Raw genomic sequence first — 14,313 nt, forward strand, 5'->3', positions numbered from 1 at the left:
GCATGAAGATATGTGTTAATGTTTCAAAGGCATAGTCAGGGTGAAAACACAAGGTCTTTTTCTCATGGAGGGGGTACTAAAAAACAAGAGGGCATTAGTTTAAGATCAGAAGCGAGAGATTTAAGTGGGACATTAGCGACACCTTCTTCCCACAACGGATGGTGCATATTTGGAATGAGCTGCCAGAAATGGTGGTTGAGGTGGGCACATTAGCAACAATTAAAAGCCATCTAGATGAGTACATGGATAGGAGAGGTTTAGAGAGCTATGGGCCAAACACAGGCAGATGGGACTAGATCGCTGGGCAACACAGACAGCATGAACGAGTTGGGTCACAGGGCCTGTTTCCATGCTGTATAACTCTATGTTAGTCATTGCCTATCTGCTATCATGCTTTTTAATAAATCTCCCCGTTCTATCATTTCCAATACAGTCCTCATACCTTCATAATTTCTGTTGTTTAGATTTAGGATCCTTGTTTCAAATTGAACTGCTCCGATTTCCATCTCAATGAAGAATTCTATCGTGCCATTGTCACTCTTCCCTAATGGACCCCACACAATAAGATTTCACAGTTCCCTGTATAGTTTAGCCCACTTGTTATTTGCCTGCTGAACATAATGGACAAAAAAAATCATCCTGTATATAATCTAGGAATTCTTCCTTCAATGTGTTATTGATGATTGGGTTGAACCGATCCATATATGAATTAAAGTCACCCTTGCTGTACAGATGTTTAATTTTCAGTTTAATGGAGACTCATACATTGCCATTGCTGTTGGAGGCTATTCCCACCAATGTCTTCCACTCCTTGATGCACCTTTGTTACACATCTCAATTATCTGAACTAATTTCCTTTTTCACTATTGTGCTGACTGTCTGTTACTAGCAACATCACCCCATCACATTTTGCTTGTACCTGTCCTTAAATATCAAATATCATTGGATATTCTTACAGTATCGCTTTAGGCTTCTCTTTATTACATTTATCTGACTGCCTGTTTCACAGTAGGGTCATAGAATCAGACAGCATGGAAAACAGGCCATTCAACTCACCATCTCCACACTGACCAGTGGGCACACAGCCATATTAATCCATTTTTTCACTTGGCTGGAGCCATCTATGCCTAGGTCATTCAAGTGCTCATCTTGACACTTCTTGAATGCTCCAGCATCTCTGCTTCCACCACTCTCTCCAGCAGTGCAATCAAGGTACTCACCACTCTCTAGGTGAAAAAGGTTTCCCCTCAGATACCCTCTAAATCTCTTACCCCTTGCCCTAAATCTATGTCCTCTAATTTTATTCAACTCTGATATGGGGAAAAGTTTCCTGCAGTCAACCATATCTATACCCCTCATAATTTTATATATCTCAATCATGTCCCCTATTAACCTCCTCCATTCCAGAAAAAAACAGACCTAGCCTCTCCACTCTCTCCTCATAACTAAAATGCTCTATCCCAGGTAATATCCTGGTGAATCTCCTTGGCATCCTCTTCAGCGCTATCACATCTTTCCTATAAGATAGCGACTAGAACTGCATGCAATACTCTAGCTGAGGTTTGACCAATATTTTATAAAGTTGGAGCATAACCTCCATGCTGTTGTATTCAATGGCCCCACTAATGAGGGCCGATATCCCATTAAGCTTCTTCACCACATTAACTACCTGTACTGCCACCTTCAAGGATTTTTGGACCTGAACACCAAGGCCCCTCTGTTCCTCAATACTCCCTAGGACCTTAACATTCATGGTGTATAAACTAGTTTCATTAGTACTCCCAAAATGCATCACCTCATATTTATCAGGATTGAACTCCATCTGCCAATTCTCAGCCCATTTCACCAACACATCCATTTCACCCCGTAGCCTTCACACTGTCAACAACTCCAAGAGTCATTGTGTCATCTGCAAACTTACTGATCATGCCTCCTACATCCACATTCCAAATCATTCATGCATATTGTAAACAGCATGGGTCCCAGCACCAATCCCTGAGGAACACCACTAGTCACAGGCATTCAATCACAAAAACAACCCTCAACAATCACCCTCTGTTTCCTAATACCAAGCTAATTTTGGTTCTAATTTGCCAACTTGTCCTGGATCCCATGGACCCTAACCTTTTGGACCAGTCTCAAATGTGAGACCTTATGGAAGGCCTCAGTGAAGTCCATGTAAGTCACACTTACTGCATTGCCCTCATCAATACACTTTATTACCTCCTCAAAAAATGTAAGTTTTGTGTCAACATCAGACCATGATTGTGTGTCCATTTGTTACTTATGCACTAACAATGGTAAATTGCTGGAATCAGTTTGGCTTTGTGGTAAAGTTTCACAGAACAAAATGGGAAGATACAGTTTGAAAGTTATACACATATGTGCGGAAACATGCAAAATGTCCGTATAGTTCCTTGGAGATACAAGAAAGACTGCAAATGCTGGAAATCTGGAGCAACACACAAAAAGTGCTGGAGGAACTCAGCAGGTCAGGCAACATCTATGGAGGAAAATGAATAGTCGACATTTCAGGCTGAGACCCTTCATTTACTTTCATAGATGCTGTCTGACCTGCTGAGTTCCTCCAGCATTTATTGTGTGTTGCTCCAGATTTGCAGCATCTGCAGTCTTTCTTGTGTCTCCACTTTGCTGCTCCACTGCGAAGTCTCTTCAAGGTATGCCTATCCTGAAGAAGTTTTCCTCTTCTCTCTCAGTCCTGATGAAGGGTCTTGGCCCGAAACGTCGACTGTTCATTTCCCTCCATAGATGCTGCCTGACCTGCTGAGTTCCTCCAGCATTTTGCGTCTGTTGTCTATAGTTCCTTGAACCATTTTGCTGTCTTAACGAGAAGTATACGCAGGAGAGAACGCAAAGTACACAGGAAACAAAAAAAATCGAATCTCTTTTTGCTTGAACTTTGAAAACTATGATTCTCAACTTTGCCATGTCTTAGATACGAATGGGCAGACTGGACTGCAGTCAGCAACAAGTGACACAAGGAAACGGTTCATCGGACGGAAGCGTCCAGTTTGTACATGCCGAGCTAGGGGGCGGTGTGCGGGGCGAGGAGCTCTGCAGGAGAAAGTGGTCCCGCTTTTGCTTTCGGTTCGGAGAGAGGCGCCGCATAAGTCGGTGGCTGCAGGGGCTGGAACGATGGAGGACAGTGGCAGCTCCCGTCCCATGGCGAACCTCGACCATCCTCCCAACAGCCGACTCTTTCTGGTAATCAGCAAGTCGACGTCGGAGGAGGTGATCCGGGAAAAGTTTTCTTTGTTCGGAGACATCCAGGACATTTGGGTGGTGCGGGACAAGCAGTCCAAAGACCATAAGGGCATCGCGTACGTGAAATTCAACAAATCGTCGCAGGCCTGTAAAGCCATGGAGGACATGCATGGCAAGGCCCTCTCCGAGGACACCAAGCCCATTAAGGTATCGCCTTGCCGTCCGTCCTTCCGCCCCACACCCCACCACCAGTTTCTCTAAATTAGTCTCATAAGGTATTGGTGTTGCCTTGGTTCGCCGTTGTGGATGAGGTGGGAAGAATTCTCTTTTCACCTACAATAATAATTCGCTTTAAAAGATCTCTCTTCCACCGCCCCCCCCCATCGTAGCAAAATGTTCGAAGGAGCACTTTTGAAACAAAAATAACGGCGAGTCACACAAGGTGATATCCAGGACTTAACCAAAAGCAAGGCTAATGAAATAGGTGGGTTTGTTTGTAGCTTAACCCAGACAATTGAAGGCACCGGTGACAAAGGCGGAGCCGTTAAAAATCGGAATGAACGATACACCTGAATTATTTGGTTTGCAATATGAGTTGTGAGGAGTATGGCAGAGAAGTTGTAAAAGATATAGGCAAACTGAATAGTGGAGAATGACATTGCAAATAGGACATAGTGATAAGATATCTTTATTGGTCACATGTACATCGAAACACAGTGAAATACATCTTTTGCGTAGAGTGCTCTGGGGGCAGCCCGCAAGTGTCGCCACACTTCCGGCACCAACATAGCATGCCCACAACTTCCTAACCTGTATGTCTTTGGAATATGGGAGGAACCCGGAGGAAACCCACACAGACACAGGGAGAAGGTAGAAATTCCTTACAGACAGCATCGCTGGCGCTGTAAAGTGTTACGCTAACAAAAATTGGCTACTTTAGCAGAAGAAATAAAGAAACCTTTTGTTTTTAAATGGTGAAATAAGCAATTAGGAAGCTCAATGATACGTTGACCTTTTATTGCAAGAGGATTTGAGAACGAGCAAACTTATCTTGCATCACATAAAAAAAAATGACTACATCTGGAAAATTTATCTCCCTGCCCAATGAAAGCCATGCATAATAGGCAGCAAACTTTCACCAGATTGATTCCTTGGATGGGGTTGGTACTGTTCTGTGAGAAGAGATTAAGTAAGCTTGATGCAGTAGACAGATGATGTTTCTCCTAGCTGTGGAGTCTGGTCATGGTCCCAAAATAATGGGTCACCCATGCAGTACTGAGATAAGGAAAAATTTCTTCACCCAGAGATCGTGAATCTTTGGAATTCTCTACCCAAGGGGATGTGGAGTATAGTCAAGGTAGAGGTTGATGGACTTTTGGATATTTGAGATTTTCCAGGTATAAGGTGCTAGTACAGGAAAGTAGTGCTGAGGTAAAAGATTAGCCCCGGTCATTGAATGGTAGTGCAGGTACGAGTAGCAGTAAAGCTTCTTTTTTTGTGTGTTATGACCAGATTTCTTGAGGGTTATAGGATTCAGAGCTAGGGCGGGGCAATACTTTGGAGGAATTTGAAAATATGAGAATTCAAAACAAATAGTTGCTCTGTCTCCTATTACCAAGAAACACTTGCCATGGGAAGAGTAGGGGTTCACTTTCAAACAGCTGTTCAAGAGATGGATGGTCTCTGTGGTTAGGAACTGGAGCTTTTAATGGTGCTCAAGATAATGGCTTTGCTCTTTCAATATTTATTGAAAGCTTTTCCGATTCAATACATATACTACAAATGGAGTATGGTGAGATGAAGCTGGGTGTTAAGAGCATACGTGAAAATTGACATTGGAATAGTGCACGTGTGAAATAGGGAACCACATTTCCAAATTTGGGAGACAGGTGAAATGATATAGGAAGAATAATGGCACAAAGAAATTACAAAAAATATAGTTTAAAAAAAATGAATTAAAACATTTTCCCTATACACCTCGTTGAAATAGGAGAAAATGATTTTCTAGGTAACAATTGGAGTAATATACTAATAGACAATCTTAACTAAAATGAGCATAAACCAGGCAGGGAACCTTAGTTTATTTTTTAAATAAAAAAGCTTGTAACGGTACAAGTGTGTAGATAAAAGGTATGCAATGGGTGTTCTGTGTAAGTAGATTTTTAATTATTTAGTGTTAGATATCTTAACACTCCAGTTTTTGCTCTATTTTGACAGTTTTCTTAAATGCTAAAGAACGATCTTTTTGAATAAAATTTGTATTGGCGGATCATTGAAATTGGAATTTTTAATCAAATGACAGCTGGTGGAACTAGTGTTTACAGACCTATTGTATCTTTGTTTTATAAAGTTAAGAAAATGCATTTCTTTCATTCCATCCTTTTGCAAAAAAAAGCTGAATAATTGATAAAAAAGAGCCTCTCAATCTCATCTGATTGTCTGCTGTGATGACAGAAAGTGTAAGCATTGTTAAATTCAAACCATTAATCAGTACAATGGGTGTGTCCTGAGCTGCATCTTATAAGCACCTTGCTTTGTTGTTAGGTTTTAATGGCCCAGTATTTACAAAATTGTCACAGTTGCTCTCATTAGTCATTTTATAAAGCCAACAGCAGCTTCTGGCAGCAGCACATGGGCAATTTAACATTGTATTCTGCAAATTTGTCTCAATAGGAGAAAGTGATAAACAAGGTAACAATTGGGGTAATGTGGGAATGGTAAATTGTCATCAAAACAAATATTAAAATAGCAGCGAATCTCTGAGCTGTGGTGTTGTTTTCACAGATGCAGTTGACACAGACCAGTGATTTTGCTTTGAACTTCAATGTTTTGCGTATTGTTCTGCTATTAAAAACTTGAATGTTAAGCTTAGTTGCCTGAGTTGCAATTAAACCTTAAATTACAGCTTAGGACATTATTAATTCCCTGGCCTTAAAAAAATTAAATCAATTTTTATCAAGTTCTTAATTTCAGTTTTACCAGAATCCCATTAATATGTTCCAATCTTTAATTTTTCATTCTGTAAGATGATTAAAAAGGTAATTATAATCTGTGCTTTTTAAGTCCTGTTTCATTGTGAGACTTCTATCTGATTGACTGTTAAAACTGCTAGAAACATATTCCCTATAAATCCCATAAGGCTGAAATGAACAGTAGAATGTTGGAAATCAGTGCCTGCAAAATATCTATTTGAGGTTGACTGAATCTAAGTTGATGTTTATTTTCATATAGCACAGGCTGTATGTAAAGTTGAGTTAATTTCTTTATTGACATCACTGAGGAGAAAGTTGAACAAAGCTGATGCTGAAGTTTGTCTTTGTTCCACCTGTCACTGACCGGCAGAGCTGCATCCTTATTGAGGGTCTATAAGACAAAACTGAAATTCATCACAAGATCAAAACATGTAGCCCCATGCATAGCCTCTAAAACTTAGGTTTCTGGCTATCTGTTTCTTCTTGCCGCCTCACCTGTACTTGTCCTCTGTGGTACAGCTACATGGTATATACCCAGCTAAGTCCTGCTCTATTGATGATAATTGACTGAGAGTATGCAGTACTCTAACCAGGTAGTAGAGAACAGACGTGATGGCTATGGGTGAAATAACCTGTCCAACTCTATTTTAAAAGTTGCTGTTGTACCTGCCTTAACTACTTCCTCTGGCAGCTTATTTCATGTACGTACCACTTTCTGCGTTTAAAAATAAAAGTCGCCCCTCAAGTTCCTATTAAATCTCTGCTTCCTACCATCTCTGCCTCCCTCTGCTTCCTACCATTCAGCTAATTGTGGATCCACTTAGCCAGTTCTCCCTGGATTCCTAACCTTCCAGAGCAAACTACCATGTGGAACCTTATCAAAGGCCTTACTGAAGTCCATACAAACCACGTCTACTGCCCTGCCCTTGACTTTCTTGGTCACTTCATCAAAAAACTCAGTGATTTGTAAAATATGATCTTGCATGCACAAAGCAGTGCTGACTACCCCTAATTAGCCACTGTCTTTCCAGATGCATGTATATCTTATCCCTCAGAATCCTCTCCAGTAACTTACCTAGCACAGATGTTAGGCTTACTAATCCTGTCTCAAAATACAACCTCCTTAACACAGGAATCAATTTAGAAAGCATTTTTCTTAAATAGATCAAAATTGTAAGCAGTGCATCGGGTGTGTTCTTGCCAAAGCCCAGAAGGGTGGTAGGATGACTTACTAATGCTGTTGCCTGTTGCCAACATTTCATTTGCTTTCCTAATTATTTGCTTTATCTGCATCCTTTTTTTTATATACAGGGGCACCCAGAACATCAATATTTATCAGCCTTGCACTATTTTAAATTTCTACATTTCTATTCTTCCTACTGAGGTGGGTTACCTCACTTCCCCATAATTTGTTCTATTTAACATTTTTCTCCACTTGAATTAGTAAGTTATATCCTTGTCTCTGTCCTCACAATATACTATCCTGGTTATCTTTATATCTTGGGTAAGCTGAGGCACAGAACACTCGATCCTTGCGTCGTCATTAATATTGATTTGTACGTTGTTGAGGGTCTCGGTGCTAATCTTGAGACATTCCACTAATTACTGCTTGCCAGCCAGAAACTGACTCATATATCCCAATGTTATTTTGTCAACTAACCTATACCCTTTCTGTTCTAATTTATTACCATCAATAACATGCACTTGTACAGTAACCCTTTTTATAGCACTTTGTCATATGCTTTCTGGAAATACAAATGCTCTATATCTTTTGGTTTCCCTACACCTACCTAGTAATTACCTCCAAGAACACTAATATATTTTTCAAAAACAATTTCCTTTTCATAATACAAAGGTGATTCTGCCTAATTATAATAATCTTCTAAGTGTTTGATCATTACTTAATAATTCCAGTATTTTCCTGATGACTGATGTTAGGTGAATTGATCTATGGTTCTATGAATTTTATTGTTTTTGGGCTTTGGATGCAAATAATATGGAATGAACTTTACACATTGTGTTGGTTCCAGATTCTTGAATCACAAACAGGATTGTTTTTAACTTGCTTTGATACAGGAATTCTGTATGATTACACAGGAGCATTCTCTGGCATGGCACATGCCCATATATTACAGCAAATCTGTAAATATTCCCAGGAGGGTACTGTGGACAAAATCCATGGGAGATTCTGCATCAAACACATTTACACATTTAATATATCGTACACGTAACCTCTTGCTTCAGAGATGTCTGAAGATATTCAAATACTTATTTATCTATGCAACAGTAGTAAATTGCTCCTCTAATAGTGACACTTAAGTGACTTAGAACATAGAACGTAGAAAAACTACAGCACAATTCAGGCCCTTCGGCCCACAAAGCTGTACCGAACATGTCCCTACCCTAGAAATTACTAGGCTTACCCATAGCCCTCTATTTTACTCAGCTCCATGTACCTATCTAACAGTCTCTTGAAAGACTCTATCGTATCAGCCTCCACCACTGTTTCCAGCAGCCCATTCCACGCACTCACCACTCTCTGAGTAAAAAAAACTTACCCCTGACATCTCTATATCTACTCCCCAGCACCTTAAACCTATGTCCTCTTGTGGCCACCAATTCAGCCCTGGGGAAAAGCCTCTGACTATCTACACTATCAATACTTATCATCATCTTATACACCTCTATCAGGTCCCCCCTCATCCTCCGTCTCTCCAAAGAGAAAAGGCCGAGTTCCCTCAGCCTGCTTTCATAAGGCATGCTCCGCATTCCAGGCAGCATCCTTGTAAATCTCCTCTGCACCCTCTATGGCTTCCACATCTTTCCTGTAGTGAGGCAACCAGAACTGAGCACAATACTCCAAGTGGGGTCTGACCAAGGACCTATATAGCTGCAACAATACCTCACGGCTCCTAAATTCAATTCCCTGATTGATGAAGGACAATACACCATATGCCGCCTTAACCACAGAGTCAACCTGTGCAGCGGCTTTGAAGGTCCTGTGGATTCAGACCCCAAGAACCCTCTGATCCTCCACACTGCCAAGAGTCCTACCATTAATACTATATTCCACCAACATATTTGACCTACCAAAATGAACCACTTCACACTTATCTGGGTTGAACTGCATCTGCCACTTCTCAGCCCAACTCTGCATCCTATCTATATCCCTCTGTAACCTCTGACAGCCCTCCAAACTATCCACAACACCCCCAACCTTTGTGTCATCTGCAAACTTACTAACCCACCCCTCCACTTCCTCATCCAGCTCGTTTATAAAAATCACGAAGAGTAAGGGTCCCAGTACAGATCCCTGAGGTACACCACTGGTCACCGACCTTCACTCAGAATACGACCCCTCAACAACCACTCTTTGCCTTCTGTGGGCCAGCCAGTTCTGGATCCACACTGCAATGTCCCCTTGGATCCCATGTCTCACCTTCTCCATGAGCCTTGCATGGGGTACCTTATCAAACGCCTCACTGAAATCCATATACACTACATCTACTGCTCTCCCTTCATCGATATGCTTAGTCACATCCTCAAAAAAAATTCAATCAGGCTCGTAAGGCAGGACCTGCCCTTAACACAGCCATGCTGACTATTCCTAATCATATTATACCTCTCCAAATGTTCATAAATCCTGCCTCTCAGGATCTTCTCCATCAGCTTACCAACCACTGAGGTAAGACTCACCGGTCTATAATTTACTTATTTAATAAGTCAAACTTTCACGTTGACACATTCACACACAGCCCAGTTGTAGCCAAGGAAAGAATTCCAGTTTATTAAGTACTATTTCTCACCTCTGAATGAGACACAAACCCAGATGTATAAACCACTAGCTGGCTGACTTGTGGGCAAACTCCTAAAGTCTCTTATTCCTTGAGGTAACAAAATACAAAGCAATGAAAGACCTTGTTGCAATAACAAACAGGAAAAGCACCAATATGACTGGGGGGGGGGGGGGGGGTGTGGTGGTGTGGAAGAAATAGTCACACATGAGCAATTGAGAGAAATGTTAGCTGTTGGTAACTCTGTGCAGCCATTCATTGTGTACTTTGCTGATCAGTCGAAAAATATTGCATTTATGTTTAGTAAGCATGAACACTTTTCAAATGTGATGTGGCTGTACATAGAATCACACTGGGGATGTGAAATAGAGTGGGACTCTGGCATAGGAATGAAGAATTTAGTTTCATGGATTTACTGGGGAACAGAGAAGACAGTGAGGAGGTGCAATAGAAGTGTTTAAAATCATGAAAGTTATAGATTGTGTAGATAGGAACTGTCGCCATTGATATAGGTGTTATGAGCAAGGGGACGTAGAATGAAGGTGATTGACAAATGAACCAGAAGTCACAAGTGGGTTTTGTTTTAAATGGGGAATGATTAGGGTCTGGAATGTACTATCAGGGACATTAAAGGAGGTAGGCTTAATTGTGGTATTCAAAAAGGAGTTGGATTAGTATTTGAAAGGAAATGTTTACAGGGCAATCGGGAGAGGGTGACGTAGGACTAGCGGACTGCTGTTAGCTGGGGTCATTATGAACTTGACATGCCCTGGCTTCCTTCTGTGCTAATAACAATTCTATAATCTGAGAATTGGTGATCCAGTAATAGTTTCAAAAATGTTATGACTTAACAGCAGTTTAAACCCATGTCAGAAAAGTAGCAACTTTCTTGGATCTTCAATACATTCAAGAGGCCACATTAGATTTAATGACTAATCCCACTGTAGCATGTGAATTTAGGTCCAATTAATTAACCTGGGATGAAGAAGTAGTATGAAAAATAATCAACTGGATTGTTATTTTAAAAAAGATCCATTTGGTTTTTTCATGTTCCTGAGGCAAGTAAATCTGTTGTTCTTGCCTGGTCTGATGTATAAATTATTTCAGGCCCAGAGCTGAGTAGTTGATCCTTATCTGCTCCATTATCTAAGTTGTTCATAAATGCAGTGATTAGTTGGGTGTTGAAGGTAGAGCTGGCACTTGGTGCCCAGCCATAATTACCCTTCAACTGAATGTCATTCCAAGCTATTTCAGAGAGCAGCTAGAGCCATCCAAGTTGATTGATGATAATACAAATGTATGCAACTTTAAGCTGAAACAATGGAAGCATTAAATTAGAAAAATATTAGGTAGCTATGCAAAACTGAGGCCAATGGATTCCATTGTTGATAAATTTTAGTTGTCTTTAGACTTAAAAGAATAGATCAAGTACTCTCTAAATGGTGGTGAAAAGATAGAAAAAGTGAAGGTCAGAAGAGACTTGTGTGGATGCACATAATTAAAATGTGCACAGTTACTTAACCTTTTCAAAGGCTGAAATGCTACCCTATAGAATCCAAGACAAAACTTGTGTTACAGCTGTACACTGCCTTGATTAGGTCGCATCTTGAGCAGTTATGGTCAACACCTCTTTGGAAGGACCTATTGGACTTGGAAGTGCAGCTAAGATTCACCAGAATAATTCCCAGACTGTTTGTTAAATTTTGAGGATTGATTACACAACTAAAGTTATTTTCCAAGAATTTAGATGGTTGGAAGATGATTTCAATTGAAGTTTTCATTATATTGAGAGGTACTGATAAAGTGATCAGAGAAATTATTCCCCCTAGATGGGGAATCTAATTAGAAGACAGCCTTTAAAAATAAAATGCATTTCCTTCATATTTTCTTACAGCATAGAATATCATTCAGTATATTGAATCTGTGCTGGCCTTTTCAAAAACAAAATTCCATTTCCCCAATATTTTCCATCAACTCTATCCTAATTCTCCTATCACCTACCTACATCATGGGGTAATTTATAATGGCCAATGAATGTAACAACCTGAAGGGGGAAACCCATGCAGTCACAGGGAGAACATGCAAACTTGTAGGAATAAAGTAAATACTTCCACACACTGTTTTATGTAAAATGAATAGAAAGAGATTAGAATAGCCTTCTGAAAATGGCACTGAATGCTAGGTTACAATTTTATTATTTTTTCTTTTTCAATCCTTTTATTAGTTTCCAAATTAAATCAGATTACTATATAACATCGATGATTGTACATGTAATACAAAGAGATCAAGAGAACAATCGTGGCATAGATAATCATAAAGAATAATAAAATATAAAAAAATCTTTAGATTTCACGATCTCTTAGTAGATGAATATAATATAAAAGAAAGGAAAGAAAGATTTATTGTGTATATAAAAGAAAAAAATCCCCAAATCAATAAAAAATTGTAAATAATCAAACCAAACTAAAAAGAAAATTTCAAAAAAAAAGAAAAAGAACTGAACTGAAATTTCTCAATAGAAACAGAGCAATATTATGTTGTCACCTCTGTTCCTCTAAATTGAAAAGTGATCTATATCATATGAAAGTATTGAATAAATGGACTCCAAGTGTCTTCAAATTTAAGCAAAGGATCAACAGTACCACTCCTAATTTTTTCCAAGTTTAAGCATGATATAGTTTGAAAGAACCATTGAAAAGTAGTAGGGGGTATTGGATCCTTCCATTTAAGCAAAATGGATCATTTGGCCATTAATGTGACAACAATTTTAAATCTTACCTTTTATAGATTTTTGTTTACCTGCTATATAAAATCCTATGGATCAAAGGTGTGAGAGTTGCATCATAGAGTAGCGGTAATACTGTATGTTGTCTCTAAGGTGTGATTAGAATTTCATAATAATGCTCTTCAGAATTCTGCATTCAAAATGCTAATGCCACCCTGGAGTATTTATGAAGTAAACATTGTGAAGTAAACATGTTTTTAAAATCCAGTGTAATCAGCGACCTATATGAGTTATTTCTATGTTGAGCATAAAACTATTAAAGGAGCATTTCTAGATGCAGTACCAACCTTACTTGAAAAGTAGTTTGATTTATAATTAATGTGTATTTTTGATGGATAAAGGCCCAGAAATTATTGGGAAAATAATAAATTCACAGGACTGCCCATGATTACTGCTTTAAAGTATGGGATTTTTTTTTGGAGATGTTGACTGAATTCCACTTCTGTACAAATTGGTAAATATTTTACTGTTTGCTTCCCAAAAATTGGGCAAAATAATGACCATGTATTTCATGAAACATTTGATTTTCTGAGTACCTCCTTTTCTAATGCCCAAACAGTCATGCACGTTCTAAGCTCAAATAAAGCAGGCGCATGGTGGCTGTGAGATGGAATGCTCAGTAATTTCTGGGGCACAGTTCTTTTGACTAATTGTTTTCTTAAATATATACAGGTATTCATCGCACAGTCTAGAGGATCTGGCAGCCATCGTGATGTTGAAGATGAAGAGTTGACTAGGATTTTTGTAATGATCCCAAAATCTTACACAGAAGATGATCTGCGAGAAAAATTTAAGGTAAATTATACAAGTGTATTTAGAATTCTTGACTCCAGTTTTTCCTTTGAATCTTCCAATTCAAAATAAATCATAGTCCTTGCATGGCATTTTTACAGACCAACATTTTTTTTGTGAAATGGATGATATTTAAAATTAATGTTTTGGTCATATTTAAGGTGATAGAGGACTGGGTTGGATGGAAAAAGGTAGGGCACAGAAAAGCAAAGCATCAGAGCAGGGGACATGGCAGAGCAAAGGAGTTCATTTCAAGAGGATGAAAATAAGGGTTGCTGGCATTTCCTGGAGTCGAGAATGTCCCTTCACTTTAAGCTTGCATTCTTCCCGACATTAAACTCTTAACTGGGTGTAACCTCAATGGCCATGTATTAGGATTAAACTTGAATGGAGGCAACGACGCAGGCAAATGAATGTCTTGGTATTTATACAATGCATGTAGTTTTGTGATGTAGACCATTTTTTTGAATCTCTTTTTCAAGTATCATGGACGTTGGAAATTTTTATTTGAGGAAAAACAACAAATAAGTTTTGTTTAAAAGACCATTACTAAAATAATTTGGATAAAATATTGTTGGATTTTAACTTACCACTTCTGTCCTAGGAATATGGAGATATTGAATACTGCAGTGTTATCAAGAACAAGAACACAGGGGAGAGCAAAGGCTTTGGCTATGTGAGATTTCTGAAACCTTCTCAGGCTGCACAGGCCATTGAAAACTGCGAACGATGTAAGATTGTGACT

General features: G+C 39.2%; 1 protein-coding gene across 1 annotated transcript in view; it reads left to right on the forward strand.

The window, feature by feature from the left end:
* The first annotated feature begins 3,103 nt into the window (after positions 1 to 3,103).
* Positions 3,104 to 14,313, forward strand: part of rbm45 (RNA binding motif protein 45) — a 32,366-nt gene continuing 21,156 nt past the window's right edge. The window contains exons 1-3 of the mRNA XM_052027247.1: positions 3,104 to 3,432; positions 13,449 to 13,571; positions 14,173 to 14,299. Coding sequence (XP_051883207.1) covers positions 3,157 to 3,432; positions 13,449 to 13,571; positions 14,173 to 14,299 — 526 coding nt within the window. The 5' untranslated portion in view covers positions 3,104 to 3,156. The remainder of the gene's footprint in view (positions 3,433 to 13,448; positions 13,572 to 14,172; positions 14,300 to 14,313) is intronic.

Source organism: Pristis pectinata, chromosome 1, assembly GCF_009764475.1.
Source record: "Pristis pectinata isolate sPriPec2 chromosome 1, sPriPec2.1.pri, whole genome shotgun sequence".
Classification (NCBI taxonomy): Eukaryota; Metazoa; Chordata; class Chondrichthyes; order Rhinopristiformes; family Pristidae; genus Pristis; species Pristis pectinata.